This window comes from Xenopus laevis, chromosome 9_10L (genome assembly GCF_017654675.1).
Source record: "Xenopus laevis strain J_2021 chromosome 9_10L, Xenopus_laevis_v10.1, whole genome shotgun sequence".
Taxonomy (NCBI): Eukaryota; Metazoa; Chordata; class Amphibia; order Anura; family Pipidae; genus Xenopus; species Xenopus laevis.
This window is the reverse complement of record NC_054387.1, coordinates 114,249,708-114,273,389: the sequence shown is the minus strand read 5'-3', so window position 1 is coordinate 114,273,389 and position 23,682 is coordinate 114,249,708. Positions and strand designations below refer to the sequence as shown.

The window sequence follows — 23,682 nt, the reverse complement described above, 5'->3', positions numbered from 1 at the left end:
CCACATAGATTTACCATCTCACAAGGAATCACTCCCTTCCCTTCCTCCAAGCATTGAAGGGGCAGAATACACCCTTGTCCTACATGAGTTCTATGGACTATGCCTATTGATAAATCTTAACAAAAAATCTGGTTTTCATTATTCCTTGCGCTAAACAGGGCAATCAGGGAGACTGAAGCTACTCCATGTTTGTTCCTTGGGGAGGGGGGCAGATAATCAAATTACTTCTGCATAATAAACTTTTCATGTTGCACCATACCGTAAAGTGGCCCATACATATGGAGATCCAGTTGTTTGGCAAGTTCACCAAACGAGCAGATCTCTGCCCGATACACTAATATAGTCAGCCAAAAATGTAATGTATAAAGGCTGGAGTGACTGGATGTGTAACATAAAAGCCAGAACACTAATTCCTGCTTTGCAGCTCTCTTGCTTTCCACTGATTGGTTACCAGGCAGTAACCAATCAGACACTTGAGGGTGGGCACATGGATCATAACTGTTGCTTTTGAATCTGAGCTGAATGCTGAGGATCAATTACAAACTCACTGAACAGATATGTCCCATGTGGCCTCCCTTATAGTCACTGACTAACTCAGAGTTAGAGAGCTGAAAAGAAGGAATTTGAGTTCTGGCTATTATGTTAGACATTCAGTCACTCCAGCTTTTATACATTAAATTTTTGGCTAATTAACTATATTAGATACATTTTTTATTTTGCACAGCCCATCTATTTACCCTGTTTTTATTTTTATATTGAACTTTTAAGGACTGCATGGAATAGATAGCAGGGACTTCACAAGAGCAATTCCAACCTTATGAGCATGAAATTATTTATCCAGAAGCAATTATACACTATATAACTAGAACCTTGAACCTTGAATATATAGATGAGGGTTACATAATGTTACAGGAGAATTGTTTCACTTCCTATGAGGCTATTCTGCTGAAGAACTCACAAAGAACAAGCAGGACATTAGGTGACAGAATTTTCCAAGCAGCACAAGGCAGTTCTGGCTGATTTATTTTTATAGGTTAGTCTTTCTTCAATAACAATTTTTTTTACAACCTCCCTTCCTATAAATGTATAACTACGCCCAACTGTTTTCTTTAAACGCCAACACATACATACAAGCCTAATCCACCATAAACTTCACTACATAAATCTCTTGATAATTATAGAAACCCATGGAAACAAGTTATTTTAAGCAGTGCCCTTGCAAACAAGAGCAATATGATAAATGTACTGTAAGAAAGGGCAAATTGACAGAATAACTCCCTGGCGACAAATCTCCTCTTCTTCATGTCCAATAATCTCCCCCAACTGCCTTTCCCTGCCTTCCCGCCAGAAGAATGAAAATCACCAGCGGGGTGGCATTCGGAGGGATTTGTTTTCCGAAGTTGCCTCACGAGGAAACTTTGGGCGACTTTGGAAAACGAAGCGCTCTGAGTGCCATCCCGCCGGCAATTTACATTCTAGCTGGAGGGAAGGCAGGGAAAGGCAGTTCGGGGAGATTAGTGGCCATGAAGAAGAGGAGATTTGTTGCAGGGCAACTAATCTCTCCGAATCTGACTGTGTGTCTCTGTCCTAAAAATCATTTAAATAATAAATAAACCCAATAGGATTGTTTTTCCTCCAGTATTGATTTGTTATATCCAGTGTCGGACTGGCCCGGTGGGCCCCTACCCTCATGGGCCCCCGCCGGGCCAGACCCATCTCTCCCGATGTACAAAAATGTTTTTCCCGGCGCCGTTTAGTGCCATTTACGCATGCGCGCCGACGGGGCTCTGTTTGCGCATGCGCAGAGCGCATCATCACAGTAGGGGGTGGAGGGGGGGTCTGGACAGCAGTCCCGGTGGGCCCCGGGGCCCCCAGCCGACCCTGGTTATATTTTAGGATAAAGTACAATATACTGTTTTAATATTATAGAGAACAAAAAGGAAACAGTTTTAAAAAATTTTAATTTTTTGATTACAGTGAAGTCTATAGGAGGTGGCTATCCCGTAATTCAGAGCTTTCTGCATAACATTTTCCAGATTATGGAACCCGTACTTGTACATGGATATCAGTAGGGCAATAGTTACAATTAAAGGGGTTGTTCACCTTTGAGTTAACTTTTAGTATGACGTAGAGAGTGATATTCTGAGACAATTTGTAAATTGGTTTTCATTCATTATTTGTGGTTTTTGAGTTATTTAGCTTTTTATTCAGCAGCTTTCCCATTTGCAATTTCAGCAATCTAAGTGCTAGTGTCCAAAATACCCCAGCAACCATGCATTGATCTAAATAAGGGACAAGATTATGAATAGGAGAGGCCTGAATAGAAAGATGAATAATAAAAAGTAGCCATAACATTCAATTTGTAGTCTTACAGAGCTTTATTTTTTAGATGGGGTCAGTGACTCCCATTTGAAAGCTGGAAAGAGTCAGAAGAATAAAGGCAAATCGTTAAAAAGCTATAAGAAACAATGAAGACCAATCGAAAAGCTGCTTAGAACTGACCATTCTATAGCATACCAAAAGTTTACTTAAAGAGGTAGTTCACCTTTAAGGTAACTTTTATTGTGTTATAGATCTAGCCAATTCTAAGCAACTTTTCAATTGGTTTTCATTATTTTTTTTTATAGTTTTATAGTTATTTGCCTTTTTTCTGACTCCTTGCAGCTTTCAAATGAGCGTCGCTTCTAAAAAAGCAAATGCTCTGTAAGGCTACAAATGTGTAGTTTATGTTACTTTTTATTACTCATCCTTCTATTCAGGCTTCTCCTAATCATATTCCAGTCTCTTATTCAAATCAATGCATGGTTGCTAGGGGAATTTGGACCCTAGTTACCAGATTGGTTAATATGCAAATTGAAGAGCTGCTGAATAAAAAGCTAAATACGTCAAAAACCACAAATAATAAAAAATGAAAACAAATCAGAATATCACTCTCTACATCATACTAAAAGTTATCTCAAAGGTGAACAACCTCTGTAAATGTGAACCACTCTCTTTCATGGCAGATGGGGAGATTAATTTAAAGGAGAAGGAAACCCAGTGGGCGCAAAAACCCTCCCCCCCTCCCCTGTGATGCCCCCCTCCCTCCTCCCCCCTGGCCTACCTGTCCTGCTGGGCAAATGCCCCTTACTTGTTACTTACCCCTCTGCGCAGGTCCAGTCTACGGAGTTCACAGACGCCATCTTCTTCCAAGTGATCTTTTCCTGCTTTGACCGGCGCATGCGCAGTAGGAGCATTTCGCCGGTACGGCTCTACTGCACATGCGCCAAAAGTCATGAAAAACGCCGGTCAAAGCAGGAAGAAGATTGCGTGGAAGAAGATGGCGTCTGTGAACTCCGTAGACTGGACCTGCGCAGAAGGGTAAGTAACAAGTTAGGGGCATTTGCCCAGCGGGACAGGTAGGCCAGGGGGGAGGAGGGAGGGGAAGCAACACAGGCGAGGGGGGGAGGGTTTTTGCGCCCACTGGGTTTCCTTCTCCTTTAAAGATGGCCTGGCAATATGCTCACAACTGTCACCCATTCTATGCCAATCACCTGGAGCCTTGGATGAATTCAGGAATCAGGCAATTGTGTCTCAGCATTTTTAAGTAACAAGCACCCAACCTGCACGTGAAGGCACCTGCCCACTGCTGAGCTTTAGCAATCACCATTGTTTGTCTAAACTATTTTAAAGCTCATTAAAAAAAATAATGTTTTAAAGGTGGCTACTGGTCATTTGTGGTGTGTGTGTGTGAATATTTATTACTCGTTGTGATCACTGATCTCCCTGGCACAGCAGCGGCGCAGATCTTTCCTGTTCTGCTGGAGAGGCTGGATGTCTGGGCTGAGGTCTCTCGCCACTATCATTGTTAGCACAGGGAGGAGCTGTTGTTTCTCTATTTCATTGCAGAAGAGATTGTAAAGCGAGATCAGAGCGAGGTGTAGGGTGTAACACAAATCTGTGGGTCCCCAGAACAAATTGCACAACCCCAGCAACTCACCCGCCAGATACACACCCTGCAATTTTGGTGGCTCATATTACCGTGTTAGATTTATATAAATTAATTCTGTTTTCCCAGACCTGTTCTCACCTACCGCAAAACTAAGGATATTTTTAGGAAATCCTAAGAGGAAGTACATGGACAAATAAACTTTAATGGGTTACACCTTGGCACCGACCTCAAAATTACATTGCCTCTTTGATCATCTTACGCTAGCGAATTGTATGCCTGGCTATTGATCCTGTCTTATTGGCTACTGGCACAATTACCTGAATAGCGGGTTCCTCCCCAGGATAGCTAAGATTTTACATCAGACCTTTACAACGCACTTGGACAGTTTGTAAGGGGTTCACGGGGGTCAGATTTCGGCATTGTTGGGGGCAGGGGGCAGAAAAGTGTGCTGGAGATGGGTCTTTTACCTGATTTTCCAGTGTGCCCCAACTAACCTAGTCCAACTCTGACTTTAGTGTTCAATTCATTACATTCAACAAAGTACAGATGCCTGTTGGACTAATCTAAAAGATCCCGTAGGTCTCAGTGCATGATCCAATGTTTGGCCTTGCATTTGGATGTCCACATTAGGTCTAGATTGGTTCATTTGATGACCTGGACAAGCAAGAGGATCTGGGAATGTATGGCCACTTTCCAGCTGATGGTTGGAATTAATTTTTATGGGACTTCCCATCACCCAAAACAGCAAACATGATTTTGTGTGCAAGTGTACTAGGGGTGCAGGAGATTTGCATAGTAGAGAATGGACTGTTTTATTATAACAGAGTAAAATCTTTTTTAAAAATTTGGATTATTTGGATAAAATGGAGTCTATGGAAGATGGGCTTTTCATTATTCTGAACTTTCTGGACAATGGATAACGGATCCCATACCTGTATAAAAGTACACCCATTATCCAGAAAGCTCCAAATTATGGGAAGGCCGTCTCATTTAGACTTCATTTTAGCCCAATAATACACATTTTTTAAAATGATTACCTTTTTCACTATAATAATAAAACAGTACCTTGTACTTGATCCCAACTAAGATATAATTAATACTTATTGGGAGCAAAACCAGCCTATTGGGTTTATTTAATGTTTATATGGATTTTCTTGTAGACTTAAGGCATGAAGATCCAAATTACCATTATCCAGAAAACCCCAGGCCCCAAGTATTCTGGATAACAGGCCCCATACCTGTATTTAAAAATCACAGCTGACACTCAAATATTGCCTGCCCTGCCTCTATGCCTCATAGAGGCGGGGCAGGCAGTTACTTTCACTTTCCATTCTGCCGTTTCTAGATGTCACTGCTCTCCCTTTCCCCTATGTAGTGTAAGGAAAGATTATTTTGCTTGACTAACCCAATAGAAAAGAATTAAGAATTATTTCTTAGGATGACAGGTACCCTTTTATCGGTCTGAAAATGCAATATTATTTAAAGGGGTTGCAAACCTACAACCACAATCTTGATTAAAGAACATGTCATTCTAAACAAATTGTACTTTCATTAGAAATATTTGATGATTTCACACACTCGAACATGTAATAGCTAATGAGCAATGTTGCTTTTCTTTGCATTGCTGGTGCAGGTAGGGAACCTGTTAGGCAGAATACGTAATTGGGGCCTAAGGGATCTTTCTGTAATATGGATCTTCATACATTAATACATTACATTACATACATTAATTCTACTAGAAAATCATGTAAACATTAAATAAACACAATAGGCTGGCTTTGCTTCCAATAAGGATTAATTATATCTTAGTTGGGATCAAGTACAAGCTACTGTTTTATTATTACAGCAAAAAGGAAATATTAAAAAAAAAAAAGTGAATTATTTGATTAAAATTGAGTCTATGGGATTTGGTATTCCTGTAACTGGTAACTTTCTGGATAATGGGCTTCTGGATAACGGATCCCATAACTGTACTGACTGCCTGTATCATTGAACTGACATAACAGTACTTCATTCCCCACTTTCCTTTGCAAAGTTGTGTGATCCTCCTTCTTCACAGGTCTGTTAATCACAACACTTTCAAGACATTGTGAGAAGTGGAATTACAAAGGATCCTTGTTGCCCTATTTAAATATATGAGTGAACCTCTGAATATCCTGCTTTCTCTCTGCCCTTTTTTGAAAGGTATTAAGGGAATTTGCCAAAACAGCCTCTCCATAAGCCACTCTCACTGTAAAGGACTCTTTAGGTCACCAAAGGTGAAGATGCTTTTCCTCTAATCTCAAGAGGTGACCTCTTGTTCCTTGTACATTCCTGTGAGGGAAATGATCTCCTGAGAGTTCTTTGTATTGACCCATTTTCTGCTCAGCTCACAAACATCTCTTCTCTAGCTAGAACAAACCCAATTATTATATTTATTATTGTACTTCTGATTGGTCTTTTTTATATTTTACATAACTGTTATATCCACCTTTATAAACGTTATTGCTTCACTTTTTCTTTTTCAGTTTCTCTTTAAAACTCTACTAAATATTCTAGCCTAGGGGTCCCCAACCTTTTTTTTTATCCGTGAGCCACATTCAAATGTAAAAAGAGTTGGGGAGCAACACAAGCATGAACAAAGGCCCCTTAGGGTGCCAAATAAGGGCTGTAATTGGCATTAGGGCTAGGCCCCTATATGAACTTACAGCCTACAGGACATTCTGATTGGCAGTACAGTTGCTTTTTATGCAACCAAAACTTTCCTCCAAGCCTGGAATTCAAAAATATCACCTGCTTTGAGGCCACTGGGAGCAACATCCAAGGGGTTGGTGAGCAATATGTTGCCTACAAGCCTCTGGTTGGTTGTTCTAGACAGTGACGGAATAGTTATAATTTACATTATTAAACACACTGCCCATTATCTGCTGTGTGTGTTCTCCTGTTCCAACAATGTACGCCCTCACCCTGCCCCCATCACTGATGCTGGGCCCCCTTACTTTCTTTGGGACCCAGACAGCCAGATGATAATCCCACACTGTCTGATATTTTTATAACTCTCTACCAGTCCATCTGATCTAGCAGCAGAAGAGAACTCTGCATATAATATTCAACTGCAGAGGGTTTGTCTATATTCTACAACGGTGGTTTCCAAACTGGGCCCGTAGCAGTGGTAGTAATGGGGGTGGGGTATACATTCAGTGAAGGTCAGTTATGAAGAGATTCAATGAGAATGTCTAATTGCTCTCCTAGATTACTTTGGAAGACTAGTTGATGGGCAGTCAGGGTGAGATTTATGGTAAAACCCTATTTGCTGTCCTAGATTTTCTTGCAATTATGGCTGAAACACCAATAAACTCCTATATCTATAACCTTGTTATTAGCTAAAGAGGATCCTGAAGAAAAACTGGTCCTCTAAGGTCTGACAACCAATAACCACTGTTCTACACAAATGGTTTTGAAGCTTTAAAACTGTCATTTTCAGGCTCACTCTAGGTCTATTACAATGTGAGTATGTCCTACACTGTCACAATGACATTATGAGCTTCAAGATATTAGCTTCCGTGATCATAAATTTCATATGTTTAGTTCTAAAACCAACGGACAGGGGTGTATCTACAATGGAAGCAGCCCATGCGACTACTGGGGGTCTTGTGTATAATGGGTTTCATGTTTATAATGAACAATGTCTTATATTTACTGAGGTCCTAAAATGTTTTTGCTGTAACTTTGCTCGGTAAATTATAGTTACTCTACTGCCAAGGAAATATTAATTTTGATGTCCATGATATTCTCGTAGTGACTGGATGCTGCATAACAATTCCAACCAGCCAATGACCTATCTGGAAGTATAGGTACACGCAAGCATCATAAACAAAGAACGCAACACTCTACAGAAATCAATATACCACCATCGTTGTGGAAAATACATGTTGTGACAACTGAGGGCTGTGATGCCCATTCACTGCCTTCATTGAATGTGTTGATATTGTACCTGTAGCTGCACGGCTGCCCCCCAAACAGGCAGGTGAGAATCAAATCTTCTGCTTTGAAGCCCATATCTATGCGACCAGACAGCGGCACATTGGAGAAGATGCTGGAAAGCTGAAGAAGGTACCACTCCCTTAAAGCTTGAACTCCACTAGTGAAATTCCGATAGACGCACTGGGTGTTATTGTTTGTGCACTGCAGAAAAAACATTCAAATCTAAATAAACTTAGCTGTACAAAACGCCTCTACACATAATATTATGGATAGGATACTTGTGAAGCTCCTTCACCAACCAACCAACCAACCAGCTAGGATTGACAAATATCTGTTTTCTCAGTACAGTGCTATCAGTCAACAAGTGGAACGGGCGCATGAATAACAGTATAGTACATAAAAATAACATTATCTACAAAACTTTATCTGCAAGGGGATGCTGAACCTGGGGAATAATATGTTTAGAGCTAATCTCAGCTCCTTGAGGCTTTAGAGATGCTACTTTATCTCACTGTACCTCAGGTACCAAAATAGCACCATAAAAATGGAAGTCTATGAAATATGACTCTCCTTCTAGGATGATTGCTGTCTGCATGTTCTATGCTCAAAACTAGAGACCCTAGTTGCTCTGTGCTAAGGAGCCTTCAGCCTAGATTTGGCACATCACCCCAGCACCGGTGGCCAATTTGCATGTCTCTGTTAGCTGATTTCACAAGTTAAATAAAGCCACTTTAGTAGAAGGAAAACTTGGCAAGTGCTAACTAGCAATTGCTAATGAAAACCCTCTGTCCTCAGAGATGTGGAAAATGTTGACAAATGCCTTTGTGTTGTCAGGACAAATTCCAGACGCAGATAGTTGCCAAATGCATAACCCGAGTCAGGTAGAAAAACAGATTAAGTGGGGTATACTCAAAATCGCAAGGAAAAGCTGTGTATTGGGCACGAGGAACTAAAGGTGCATTAACCCCTAAAGAAGTAGCTCGTTTGTAAACCGCAGAAAACAATCTGTGGAATAAATACAAGTACATGTATGCCAGGTCAAGGGGTGCGTCAACAGACCATCATGTGATGTTTTAGATGGTTGTCTTTTATCTACCAATAGCACATCTGTAGATAAGGAAGAAATCTCAGGGAAAATGGAACAGTAGGAAGGTGACCATACATGTGTTCCACAGTCGCGGTAGAAGATGTAGAGTAGTTGTTATTAAACTTCTAGGGTTTATGCCCCTATTGAAGTTTGGCAGAAGACCTTTAATTTGGGTTCCTATTTACTGATGAAAAGTTTACAGCCTCTGGAAAACATTGCCATAATAGGAATTATCCCCTAATTTCACCCTAAATTACCATCAGGCTGAGGCCCACCAGGACACAAGCGTCTACTACTGTAGAGAATCATCTAATTTATGACCACCCTAATAAACCTCAAGAATGCTCACTTTCTGTGTTTCTGAGTGGTGTAAGCCTGTTGCCTCCAGTGTCTGCCATAGACAGCCGTATTTTTTCAAGGCTTTAAAGGGCATGTAAAGGCAAAAAAATAAAATCCCATTTTTACTTTCTTTAATGAAAAGGAAACCTATCTCCAATATACTTTAATTAAAAAATGTGTACCATTTTTATAAGAAACCAGACTGTATGCAGTAAAATTCTCCCATCATTTACTGCTGTGGATAGGAATTGTCAGACGGTCCCTAACTGCTGAGCAGGGAAACAATCATACTTATGAACAGCAGGGGGAGCCCGCGCCTTACTTCCCAGCCATGCAGAACTCAAGCAGCTTTGTTTATGACGATCCCTAAGCAGCCCAGACCACACTGAGCATGTGCACAGTCTTAGTCTTGCAAAGATGTTTAACAAAATTACAAGATGGTGACCCCCTGTGGCCAACTTTGAAAGCATAAATCATTTGTTTGATTAGGCTTGTGGTGCAGTAAGTTCATGTTTATATTTATTATACAAAATACAGCATTTCTAGCCTTATTCTATTTTAGACTTTACATGCCCTTTAATTCTCCTTTAAAGGAGACATATTATGTAAAAAACAAGAATGTATCAGTGCATTATACTCTTTTAAATATTGAAAGAATGTGCATTAATGAAAAATGTTTTCTGGTTATTTTATTGAACATTTCTGCAAAAACCCTACTAATCCAGTCCATCAGTTCCACTTCCTGCTGCCTCCTTTCCAAGGCCGTGCAGGGGTACCAGAGGCACTCAGCACACTGCACTGTATGATAGGAACCAATCAGCAGCTAGTCTGACCTGATAGGGAACTGAAGCCTGCAGGTCTGTTTTTGGATATCCCCTTCCTACTGTGCTTCTGGCAGGGGCCATTATGACACCCCACCCTTCATTTGAACCATAGCAGATCTATAGAGATATACAATAAAGGGTGCATTTTTTTAAATTATTAGCTTTTACCCCAAAGTAAAAACATGTATTATTCAGTATTACCTTAAATATTAGGATAGGTCTCCTTTAAACTCTCATTGGAACCCCTTCATAGTAATTTCTGCTTCTGGTAACACCATAACCAAACAGGACAAAGAAGACCCTTGCGGCACATTAAGTGAGCCGTGAATGAGTAGATGGACTCACCAGTTTCATGGCAACTTTGTATCGCTGAGAGTAGGATGTCTGATCCTCTGAAGAGTTTCTAATTGAGCTGTTCTTTGAGTATACGGCATTGTTGTCAAAGATGTTGTGTATAATAGGGTTCCGTGGGTCAGTTTCATCAATAACCACCAGTGGTATGTGGTTCCACAGAGCGGGGTCAAGAGTCACATTCTGACGTGTTTGGTTGTTGTGGGTGAATGTGTTGCCTTGGTTTTGGCTAGAAAACTGAATGCGATCTAAAGCCGTGGCCACCAGCTCATCCAGTTCCTTCAAGAGCGGCTTAACCCGTGAGTATCTGAAAAGCAAACGTGACATGAGAAATAAGGTGAAATAGATTCCAGCAAACGATTTATTAAAGGACAAGGAAATTTGCCTATACTGGTACCCCCCCAGAGTATTACCTATCCATGCCCTTTAAGGTACTTCTTCTGTTAATGAAAGTATATTGTAGCTGTACATTTTATTTAATAAAAATACCCATGTAAAAAAAAAACATCATCTATGTATCCTGCCACTCTTTAAAAACAAAATAACCAACCATTCTCCAGATAGTACCTGAATACAAAGGCCCACAAAGGTCTAGCCCTTATTTGGACCCATTAAGGATATTTTTTTAAAGCAAATAAAAGAGCTAAAATGCACTAAAACTTTGAACTTGAAATTCACAATTATATACTTTACACCATGTGCCAAAAGCACTGCTTTGTTGCGCTGGCAATAACCCTGTGTGCCATTATATTTGGAGGCCCTCTGATGAAGATCTTCAACACCCTTGGCTGTACTCACTTGAAAGGGTTGGCGTTACACAGCGTCACAGCAGGAAATTCCATGGTCTTAAATCCAATTGAAAGAGACACACTCACTCCATAGGAGAGATATGTCAGAATGAGAACCCCCCACTGCCAGAACACAAGTCCTGCAAAGACCAGCGTCAGTATAAACCACATTACTCTCTTCTTAGGCCCTTCCTTAATGATCCGTTTGGGGCCATGAGTGTTGGTGTTATCGCAAAACCAGACCAGCAGCTCCTTGTAGGTGTATCCTGGTCCCTTCTGTATACGGTGCAAGGCCCTGGTGAAATATCGCTTCAGCCTCTTCATCTTTCCCTGCAGAAAGGACAGACATTTCATTTACATGAATGGATATATTATGGACTTCAGTGATGCATCTAATATAAACAGATATGTTGAGAGCCCACGTGTCTATTAGGCATGCAGGGATCCAAGATTGGTTCAGGATTTGGCCAAATCCCGGGGCACCATTTACAGGACCTTTATCTGTCTGTATCCTTTGTATTCAGCAACATTATAGGAACGTGCCAGTATCAGTGTAGAGTTGCTGCACATACAAATAAATAAATAATGGAGCAGGTAATACTATGTGATACAAACCAGGGAACACTTCAGTTGAAACACCTCTACCTCTAATCCTACCTTATCCTGACTAAAATACTTAGGAGAAACCTAAGACGGTCAGCTGCCTAACCCTAACTCTTTCATGCCCTAGAGTAGCTCTGGGTATCCATCATGTGTTGCTGGGTGCCTGCACTAGCGCAAGCTCTGAAATACAACCTTAAAGGGATACTGTCATGGGGAAAAAATTTTTTTTCAAAATGAATCAGTTAATAGTGCTGCTCCAGCAGAATTCTGCACTGAAATCCATTTCTCAAAAGAGCAAACAGATTTTTTTATATTCAGTTTTGAAATCTGACATGGGGCTAGACATTTTGTCAATTTCCCAGCTGCCCCAAGTCATGTGACTTGTGCTCTGATAAACTTTAATCACTCTTTACTGCTGTACTGCAAGTTGGAGTGATATCACCCCCCCTCCCTTCCCCCCCCCCCCCAGCAGCCAAACAACAGAGCAATGGGACGGTAACCAGATAACAGCTCCCTAACACAAGATAACAGATGCCTGGTAGATCTAAGAACAACACTCAATAGTAAAAACCCATGTCCCAATGAGAGACATTCAGTTACATTGAGAAGGAAAAACAGCAGCCTGCCACAAAGCATTTCTCTCCTAAAGTGCAGGCACAAGTCACATGACCAGGGGCAGCTGGGAAATTGACAAAATGTCTAGCCCCATGTCAGATTTCAAAATTGAATATAAAAAAATCTGTTTGCTCTTTTGAGAAATGGATTTCAGTGCAGAATTCTGCTGGAGCAGCACTATTAACTGATGCATTTTGAAAAAAACATGTTTTCTGACGACAGGATCCCTTTAAGCTTAGAGTTGCAATACAATGATCTGGACCACTCTCTGGGACATTAGTCACTTCCAGTAAGGATGTGCACCACTATTTGTCTACCCTCAGCTTTCCAACTACTTCCACCTAAGGGAAGCGCCCACTCTGCAGGTTAGTTCCTAGTTTCAAGCAGGGGTTCTATTTTGGAACAGACGATCTTAAAAGACAACTGCTTTAAAGGGCTTGTCCACCTTTAAATTAACATTTAATCTGATGTAGAGATTGTTACTCTTAGACTATTTGCAATTGGTTTTCATTTTTTATTATTTGTGGTTTTTCAGTTATTTAGCTTATTTTTTTTGTAACATATTTTTGTTAAGTTTTACAGACACAATCAAGAAAAACATATACAATATACAAATATACAAAGTAAAATGGGATACATATCAATTAATTGCAGTACATAGCAAAAAGTATAGTGGTATTAGCGTGTCTTTACATTAGTTGTTTATTGTAGTCCAGTTTATAAGCCATCCAAAACCTATCCAATGTATAGTTAGATGTCCAATTCCCTGTAATCCTGTAGGATGAGCCAGTCATACAATACGGTAGACATATTTCTAACTTGTATTTCCCATATTGTATATATTTTGGGTTTCAGATTCAAGTTCCAAACCAGATGTTGGCATATCATTACCAGCAACCCTTATATCAATAATGTGTAGTGTAAAAGTCGCCCATCATCTCTTTTATACAGATTCTAAAGGTGCCGTGTTTCCCACGCTGTCCAGACTCTCAGATACTGTGCAACGTTGTTTTGAACATAGGCTATATTATATTCAAAGACTCGGTTACTTTCTATTCTGTTTTCAATTTCTGTTTTTGTGGGTATAGTCTTAGTTTTCCACTTAGCCGCAATTGATACGTGTGTTGCTGTCAATACCTGATTAGCAACAGTTCTGTAACTGTATGGCATCATGGGTAAGCCCTTTGCTTGGTACAGGTAATCCCACGTTTGGTATTCTCCCAGATGCAGGACCAATCTTCAGTTGGGATTTCGAGTCCCAATTTAGTTTTTCTTTTTCATATATGTATGTTTGAACTCTGTTGCGAAAGGGGGTTCATTATTGATTTTATATATTTTAGAGATTATTCCCCGTCAGGGTCGGACTGGGGGGCCCGGGGCCCACCGGGACCGCTGTCCAGGTCCCCCCTCCGGCTTCCCAGCCCGGTTGCACGGTGCCGATTTTCTTCTTTTTTGGAGGATTTCAAAATGGAAAGAGGGGGTCTAGCCTGGCGGGGGCCCATGAGGGTTGGGGCCCACCGAGTTTTTTCCCTGTGCCCCGCTGGGCCAGTCCAACATTGTTCCTCGTTGGGGTAAGCCTTGTAGCGCCAATGATTCAAATGTTGCCATTGGTTGTATTTGAAGGGCCCTGAGATATGGGTACGTGAAATGCCTGATCTGGAAGGACATGTCCCAGGGTAGATTGGGTTCCGCACTCAACTCTGTAGTTTGTTCGTATGTTAATATGGCTGCTGTAGACAAGTCTATCATATTCTTGAACTTAAATAAACGATTATGGCCTCCTGTCTTACCTAATGAGAATGTCATTGCTGGTTCCAAGAGAGGGTTGTCTAAAATAGCTGTTAAGGGTGAGTGTTGTGAGTTCAATTTGTATTTACCCTTAACTTTCTTCCACACATCTAGGGAAACAGCTGTTGCTTTAAGCATCGAGATATTGGGTGAGATATTGGTATGTGGGTACCAGAACCATGCATCAGGATGATAGGGGGTGAACTGAGCCGCCTCAATCTGTGCCCAAGTTGCTTTGGGTGACCGATCAGTCCAGGCAAGGATATGTCGGAGTTGGGCTTCTTCATCATACTGTATTGTTGTAAGGCTGGTACCCTTAAGCCTCCTTGGATAATGGATGTGGTTAAAGTTGTTTTATTTATTCTGTACTTTTTATTTCCCAGTATAAAGGATATTAATTGCTGCTTTTAAGTCTTTGTGAAATTTGATCGGTATCAGAACTGAAAGTGTCTCATACATATATAATAGTTTCGGGAAGAACATTCATCTTTACCGCTGCAATCCTTCTGAACCATGAGAGCGGTTTAATGTCCCACCTAGTTAAACTAGCTTTCATTTTTTTCAAATTTTTTGTGAAACTGTCTTCATAATGAGGAGTAATTTTGGTACCCTAATAGGATATGAGTTATTTAGCTTTTTATTCAGCAGCTCTCCAGTTTGCAATTTCAGCAATCTGGTTGCTGGGGTCCAAATTCCCCCGGCAACCACACATTGATTTGAATAAGAGACTGGAATATGAATTGGAGAGGGACTGAATGGAAAGATTAGTAAAATGAGTAATAAAAAGTAGCAGTAGCAATGAATTTGTTTTTTTAGACAGGGTCAGTGACCCCCATTTGAAAGCTGAAAAGAGTCAGAAGAAAGCAAATAATTCAAAAACTTTAAAACATATAACTAATGAAGGCCAACTGAAAAGTTGCTTAGAATTCTATAACATACTAAAAGTTAACTCAAAGGTGAACCTCGCCTTTAATACAAGTCGCTGGAACTCCAAGGTGACTTATGACATTGTTATATTTTTATAAGAGGAGGTACATTATTATTTTATATAATGCACTTATGGTTCCAATGATCATGTGACACAAACTTTTTAATTATATTAAACGTTTCCACTCGGTTCCCCACACACGTTTTACTTCCCAGTCCGGTATTGCCAGAATAGTGGGTATTCTGCTTTCAGACTCCGCAGCCCACACAACAAGAGAACATCTCTGGTCTCCCAGGTGCCAGCTTTGCCCACACAGATATAAATAGTTCACAAATAATATTTACCAAGTGTTGCTTGGAAGTGATCAAAGTAATTGCAAGCAGCTCATGGAGATCACAAAAACAGCTGCACCGTGGGTAAAAATAAGATGATATGTACAAGTATTTGCTCCTGATGCTTTAGCATTAGGCACAAATCACTGTTAACATACCTCCCAAGTCCTGGGTTTCCCATTGAAATGTCCCGACTTTCTCTTTGATTTCCTGCACTGACGCCAGAAAAAGATACAAAGTTTCTGAATTAAAATAAGAGGCTTTTTGGCAGAAAGCCCAGAACAGTCAGCATCTGCACTTAGATACTTCTGTAACAATTTAAGATAAGCAAAACTTGTTGTAACTTTTTAAGATAGCAGGTCTCTTGGGAGAACTATGACTAGCAGTTTAAGGGCAGAAACAGATGAGAAGATTCAGAGAGATTTAGTCGCCCGGGCGACAAATCGCCAATTCTTCGGGCGACTAATCTCCCCGCCGGCTAGAATCAAAATCACCACTCAGGATTGCACTCAGAGAGCTTCGTTTTCCGAAGTCACCTGAAGTTTCCTCGTGTGGCAACTTCGGGCGACTTTGGAAAACAAAGAGCACCGATTGCCATCCCGCCGCGATTTACATTCTAGCCGGCGGGGAGGCAGTTCGGGGAGATTAGTTGCCTTGAAGAGGAGATTTGTCGCTGGGCGACTAATCTCCATGAATCTGAGCGTATGTCTCTGCCCTAAAGGGCAATTCACTTTCATTAGCAAAACTGTTAGAACACATAAAACATTGTACTAAAACTCCCAGAAATGTGTTCAAACTTTCGTAAACTGCCAAATTTTGTAAAATTCACATGTTAATTAGGGGGTGTGGCTATAAAATGGGCGTGGTCCAAAGCTATTTCGCCGCACTGCATGCAGCACAAGTATTTGGCCCTCGTTGTTGGGAGCTATGATGTATCGTTATGGACAATGCTCTCCTCATCACCCTCTGATGATCTCATAGATCAGAGGGGAGGGATCAGCACAATTACATCACCAGAGGGGAGGAGCCCTGCTTGAAGCTTGACCCACCGCTGTGGTTTGGGGTCAGGCAGCTCATTACTATTCTCTATAACTGCAAAGCACTGACACTAGAATCAAACCTTGAGTTTTAGCCTGAGATTCTGCGTTAGAAACTCACCCTTCATTGATTACTCAGCAAGTCCAGTTGTTTTTAGATTTACCTATACAGATATGGGACCTGTTATCCAGAATGCTCGGGACCTGGGTTTTTCCAGATAACGGATCTTTCCGTAATTTGGGTCTGCATGCCTTAAGTCTACTAGAATTTCCTTTAAACATTAAATAAACCCAATAGGCTGGTTTTGCTTCCAATAAGGATTAATTATATCTTAGTTGGGATCAAGTACAAGCGACTGTTTTATTATTACAGAGAAAATGGAAATCATTTTTAAAAATTTGGATTATTTGGATAAAATTGAGTCTATGGGAGACAGCTATTCCGTAATTCGGAGCTTTCTGGATATCGGGTTTCCGGATAAGGGATCCTATACCTGTACTAGATACACTGGTTGATATTACTTTTGAAAAACAGAAAAATTCCTCCAACAATTAACTTCAGGTTTCAGATCTGTTCTGTAGAGCCAATAAAAACTGTGGAATGTCGAAAAGGTGGATCAGTAACCAATGGAGTAACTCCTAAGGGCCTACTTGTCCCATTCATTGAACAAATTGTGTTTCTAGACAAAAAAACTCTTGCCGAATACCCCAGAAACCAGTGTTCTAGAATTGTGGAACACCATTCCAGATCGTTAAGTGGAAATGCACCTCTAACATAGTGGTAAAGTCTCTTTATATACCGGTACAACAAAACCACACGTTTCTTTTTTATCCTGTGGCCAAGGATACATTTCTAAATTGTACATATATTTTTTTCCGCTGGGGTAGCAATTTAAACTCCAGTCAGTGAATTATATCTCAAGTGTATCTAAATACAACGTATATATATGTAGAACAACATGATCCTGATTGTGTGGTGACACCGCTCTCAAAAAGTGTATTTCACTGCACTAGTGTTTAAATAGGGCCTGATGAAGTGCTATTGTTCAAACACATCTATTCAATAGGTAACGAGAAATTTAAATTTGAAGTCAGTGGGTCTAGCAACTAGACAGGGATGTCCCACAAGTCCAGTCCAAATTTGCCTAACATTAATGCTAATCTAGTTTTACAGTTCTAGGGTCAGTATTCGCTCCTTATTGGCACTGTTTAAAGGTGCAGTTCACCTTTAAAGGAGAAAGAAAGCTACGGAGGTAGTTTATTGCCAATAGATTAGCCACAATAGTGCAAGCTAAATTGCTATATTTATTCTGTAGAATGTTTTACCATGAGTAAAAAGCTCTGGAAGCTCTCTGTTTGTTTAGGATAGCAGCTGCCGTATTAGCTTGGTGTGACATCACTTCCTGCCTGAGTATCTCCCAGCTCACTTATAGCTCTGGGCTTAAAGAAGGGAGGGGGAAGAGGAGCAAACTGAGCATGCTCACGCCCAGGGCAATGAGGTTTAAGCTGAAGGCAGGAAGTCTGATACAGAAGCCCATGTGTACACAATAGAAGGAAAGAAATGTGGTGTTTCTTTTGACAGAGCAGCAATACTTTGAGGGTTTACTGGTATATTTAGGTGGAGCTTTCTGATAAGGCTTACTTAGTGTTAACCTTTCCTTCTCTTTTAAGTTAATTTTTAGTATTTTATTGAATGGCCAATTCTAAGCAACTTTTCAATTGGCCTTAATTTTTTCTTTTTTTTTTTTTTTTTATAGATTTTGGATTATTTGACTTCTTCTTCTTCTGCTTTCCAGCTTTCAAACGGGGGTCACTGACCCCGTCTAAAAAAATGCACTACAAATGTAGTGTTATTGCTACTTTTTATTATTCATCTTTCTTTTTAGGGCCTCCTCTATTCATACCCATGTCTGTTATTCAAATCAGTGTATAGTTGCTAGGGTACTTTGGACCCTAGCAACCAGATTGCTGAAATTGCAAACCGGAGAGCTGCCGCATAAAAAGCTCAATAACCCGAAAACAAATATGAAAACCCCAAAAAAAAAAATGAAAACCCAACTGCAAATTGCCTCCGATTATCACGCTCTACATTATAATTAAAGTTAATTTATAGTTGAGCAACCCCTTTAACACACTGCAAACCCTTTAGTAGAGATATGGGTTCATTTTGTATCCCAAAAATAGATTCAGAAGAAAAAAATACGCTCCCTGCCTTCTTTTTTTACTATGCATGTATTTGAAGAAATATTTTGTATCCTTTTTCACTTTCATTTCCAGATATATAGTTGTTTATCCCTTTATGTTCTCTGGTTCTGGGTCCCGAAACAATGTAGAAAAGTTAGGTCTTTCAGGTCTGAAATAGTAATGCAGAGAAAGAGACAGAGAGATGCTTATTTCAACAGCAGGAGTGGAATGGAGTTCCCCTTTAAACAATTCCGTTGGTCTGGCTTGTATAGGAAGACTGTACTAGAGAGTTTTCTGGTTTCTCTTCTTATCTATGTTACGTATCTTGTAAAGTCTGCTTTGGACACATTAAGCAGGCAGGTTCTTTCTGGTTATGTACATTTTGCTGCCTGTTAAACAATAAACTGTAGAAATTGAATGTTTTATGCTCTGTTGACAAAGGCAGTAGATAAACACAAGTGGCAATTTATTGAACACTTCCCACAAACGGACTGGCAACCATTGGCGTCTACAGAAAGTTTACAGGTGGGGGGCAAGTAGCTAAATATATTAAAAGAAACACTTCTACCAATATTTCAATAGCTAAGGAACACAGCTAGAATATAAAACGTTGCATATGGGGCACTTTCATTTTTTTTTTTTTTTTTTAGCCAATAAATACCATTTGATATGTAAAAAGGGAAGGAGAGGTGAGGGGTCAGTCATAAATATACTTGCGGCAAAAAAAAGAGATTGGGGGATCTCAGGCTGTTATACAGGGAATTCTGAGTATCACTCATATATTATAAGGGATAATGTACCCCCTATTGTAAATGATAAGGATATTAGAAGTCACTGAGGGGTTGTTCTGTGATCAAATAAAGACACAAGGCTGCAGGCTGAGTTATACAGGGAACTCTGAGTATCACTCATGTATTATAAGGGATAATGTACCCACTACTGTAAATTACAAGGATATTAGAAGTCACTGAGGGGTTCTGTGGACATATAAAGGCACAAGGCTGCAGGCTGTGTTATATAGGGAACTCTGAGTATCACTCATGTATTATAAGGGATAATGTACCCCCTACTGTAAATAATAAGGATATTAGAAGTCACTGAGGGGTTGTTCTGTGACCATATAAAGGCACAAGGCTGCAGGCTGAATTATACAGGGAACTCTGAGTATCACTCATGTATTATAAGGGATAATGTACCCCCTACTGTAAATGATAAGGATATTAGAAGTCACTGAGGGGTTCTGTGACCATATAAAGGCACAAGGCTGCAGGCTGTGTTATATAGGGAACTCACAGTATCACTCATGTATTATAAGGGATAATGTACCCCCCTACTGTAAATGATAAGGATATTAGAAGTCACTGAGGGGTTCTGTGATCATATAAAGGCACAAGGCTGCAGGCTGAGTTATACAGGGAACTCTGAGTATCACTCATATATTATAAGGGATAATGTACCCCCTACTGTAAATGATAAAGATATTAGAAGTCACTGAGGGGTTCTGTGACCATATAAAGGCACAAGGCTGCAGGCTGAGTTATACAGGGAACTCTGGTTACATGTTACATGGCTTGTGTATATATAGTGAATGTTTGGCTCACACAAAGAAGTCAGACATATTTTATGGCATTAGTTAAATGTAGGTTATAGGTTATATAGGCCAACCCTATTCAACAAGGACTGGATGTAAAAAAGTACTTGCCCTGTGGCCTGCTGCCTTTATATGGCTTATACTATTCCTGTAATACACAAAAGCAGATGAATAAATATTAATGGCGCATAATAATATTATCACCTATAACTGTTGCTAAGAGACACGAGGGATATTTTCCAAAAGAGGGAATTTATTTTTCCCCGCAGCTGAGGCTATCACGTTGAGTGAATACGTTGCCCATGTGAACCTTTCCAACAATATTATCCTATCATAAAATTGGAGAACAGTAATAATAATCATTGTAATTATTATTATTATTATTATTATTTTCTCATTGTTTTTTTTAAACCTAGGCCATCAGGAAATATACCAAGGTGTGAACAAAATGAAAACAAACGTGTCTGATCATTGCTATAAACCTGAAGCTTACAATTACAAGTCAGCTTACACAAACACTGGGTGTGATAATGCCACAGCTAAACTGTTCTCATGAACTGCCTGGCTTGCTCCCCTAAAATTATCTGCCAAATGGAACAACGCTGATAAAAGTGGGAGCCAAAATCCACATGTGCCCCCGCCCCTTACCTACGAGGTTGGACAAGTTTTTCTGCTACTCTGCGACTCATTTTCAATACAAGCCCTGGCATTTAAAGCCACCCACATCCCCAAAATAATACATATGTCACCAACAGGTTATAGAGTCTGGTACTGCCAGAATATCCACCTTGCTCTACAGTAATAAGGCTGTCAAAATAGCAACTAGATCAAATGGATATATATATATACAGGTATGGGACCTGTTATCCAGAGTGTGCAGGACCTGGGGTTTTCCAAATAATAAATCTTTCCGTAATTTGGATCATCATACTTTGTCTTCAAAAAAATAATTTAAACACCAAATAAACCCATTAGGATTGGTTTGCCTACTATAAGAATTAATTATATCTTAGCAGGAATCAAGTACTGTCTTATTATTATTATTACAGAGAAAAGGAACACGTTTTAAAATGTTCATGTATTTCATTGTAAATGGAGTCTATGGGAGATGGCCTTCCTTCAATTAGGAGCTTTATGGATAATGGGCTTCTGGATAATGGGACCTATACCTGTATTTTAATATTGTCTTCCAGTATCTATCTATCTATCTATCTATCTATCTATCTATCTATCTATCTATCTATCTAATATTATCTATCTATCTATCTATCTAATCTATCTATCTATCTATCTATCTATCTATCTATCTATCTATCTATCTATCTATCTATCATCTATCTATCTATCTATCTAATATTATCTATCTATCTATCTATCTATCTATCTATCTATCTATCTATCTATCTATCTATCTATCTATCTATCTATCTATCTATCTATCTATCTATACAGGCATGGAATGTGTTATCCAGAATGTTTGGGACCTGGGGTTTTCTGGACAATGGGTATTTCTGTAATTTGGATCTCCATACATCAGGTCTATTAAAAATCATTTATTAAAATGTGATTGTTTTGCCTCTAATAAAGATTAAATATATGGGTCTGGTCTTACAGTACTATAGTGTGGCAGCAAGGGGTTCTCTATAGGGGATCTCTATAGGTGTAAGGGTACAACATCTATGGAGAGAGAACATATCAGCACCCATAGCAATATAAAGCAATATAAGATAGCCAACAAACAGCCATAAATACAAATAAACAGATGTATACCACATATATTTAGCAAGATGGATTGTGAAAAGTACATCTCTGAATCATTCCCTAAGAAAACCACTATGGCAACACCACACACTTACACACACACGTGTTGGCCCGACTTCAGCTTTACTCACATGTATCATGGTTTGGGATCCGAGAGACGGAAATCCGAAATACCAAATTCCAGAGACGCAGAGAAGCGCAGACACCGGTTCGCTGCGCGCCTGCAGGTGATCTTTGCGCAGGGCGCAGTGCAGTTAGCGAGCTCCGTTTTAGCTCCAGCAGAGGGCAAGTGAGCCGGCGGTATGTGCGGACTGTGCGCTACTTCTGTGCTGCTGCTGCTGCTGCTGCTGTAGAGATTCCAGGTGCACTGCCAGGTACCCAGACCCGCCCACCTGCTGCCTGTGTATGTGCTCTCAGCCCGTGTAGCTCCCCGAAACGCGACCCCGACCCTCATTCCCCTAGAAATGAATGGGCCCTGCAGCAACAACAACCTTATTTTAGGGCCCCTCTAAACATTGGCAAATAAACACGTTTACCTTACAGTGCTACGAAATATGTTGGTGCTATATAAATACATGTTAATAATAATAATAATAAGAGGCCTTGAAAGCTTGCAAGTTGTTACACTAATGCTGCTGGGGCAGAGGTCCACTCCCAGTATACTTTAAGTCTTGATAATATTTGGAAATATGTATGTGCTTGTAGTTCAGCAAGATCTGTATATAATTTGGTTGTGAACATCTTTTATGTTCCACGCTGCACAGAATCTACACTGCTGACAGCAAGGTGGTACCACTGGGAAAGTCCTATAGACTCTTTGTTTCTGGTGCCTCTTTGATGCATTATTTGATGCTCATTCCTTCAGTGGCCATATTGCACCGTTCCACCAGAATATTTAGTCATACACAAATCTGGACCTCTGGATTCAAAAAAGGGCAGTTGTTAAAAAGATAAACATTTTTTAAGCCTCATGGGTTTCGCACCGAGCACATTATGCTTCAATATTTTTATGCTATTTTATTTAAGTGCACTTTTTCATCCCAGGAGTCCAGATTTAAGATCGCTTAATCCAGAAATCATCACCGTACTGTTTGTAGGGTGGGCACTCAAAGAGCAATCCTCCAGGCAGTAGTAGTAAAAAAAGGTCTTTATTAGAGTACAAGTGTGGATTACAGCCTTTACGAGTTTCGTGTTCTCACAACACTTAAAGGGCATGTAAAGGCAAAAAAATAAAATCCCATTTTTACTTTCTTTAATGAAAAAGAAACCTATCTCCAATATACTTTAATTAAAAAATGTGTACCGTTTTTATAAGAAACCTGTTTGTATGCAGTGAAATTCTCCCTTCATTTACTGCTGTGGATAGGAATTGTCAGATGGTCCCTAACTGCTGAGCTGGGAAACAATCATACTTATGAACAGCAGGGGGAGCCCCCGCCTTACTTCCCAGCCATGCAGAACTCAAGCAGCTTTGTTAATGACGATCCCTAAGCAGCCCAGACCACACTGAGCATGTGCACAGTCTTAGTCTTGCAAAGATGGTTAACAAAGTTACAAGAT

General features: G+C 40.1%; 1 protein-coding gene across 1 annotated transcript in view; it reads right to left on the bottom strand.

Annotated features, from left to right (window-relative positions):
- The window catches only part of scnn1b.L (sodium channel, non voltage gated 1 beta subunit L homeolog), a 45,331-nt gene extending 22,859 nt beyond the window's left edge, over window positions 1–22,472 (bottom strand). The window contains 4 exon segments of the mRNA NM_001085789.1: window positions 7,905–8,095; window positions 10,490–10,802; window positions 11,294–11,613; window positions 22,254–22,472. Coding sequence (NP_001079258.1) covers window positions 7,905–8,095; window positions 10,490–10,802; window positions 11,294–11,613; window positions 22,254–22,262 — 833 coding nt within the window. The 5' untranslated portion in view covers window positions 22,263–22,472.
- Window positions 22,473–23,682: the final 1,210 nt, after the last annotated feature.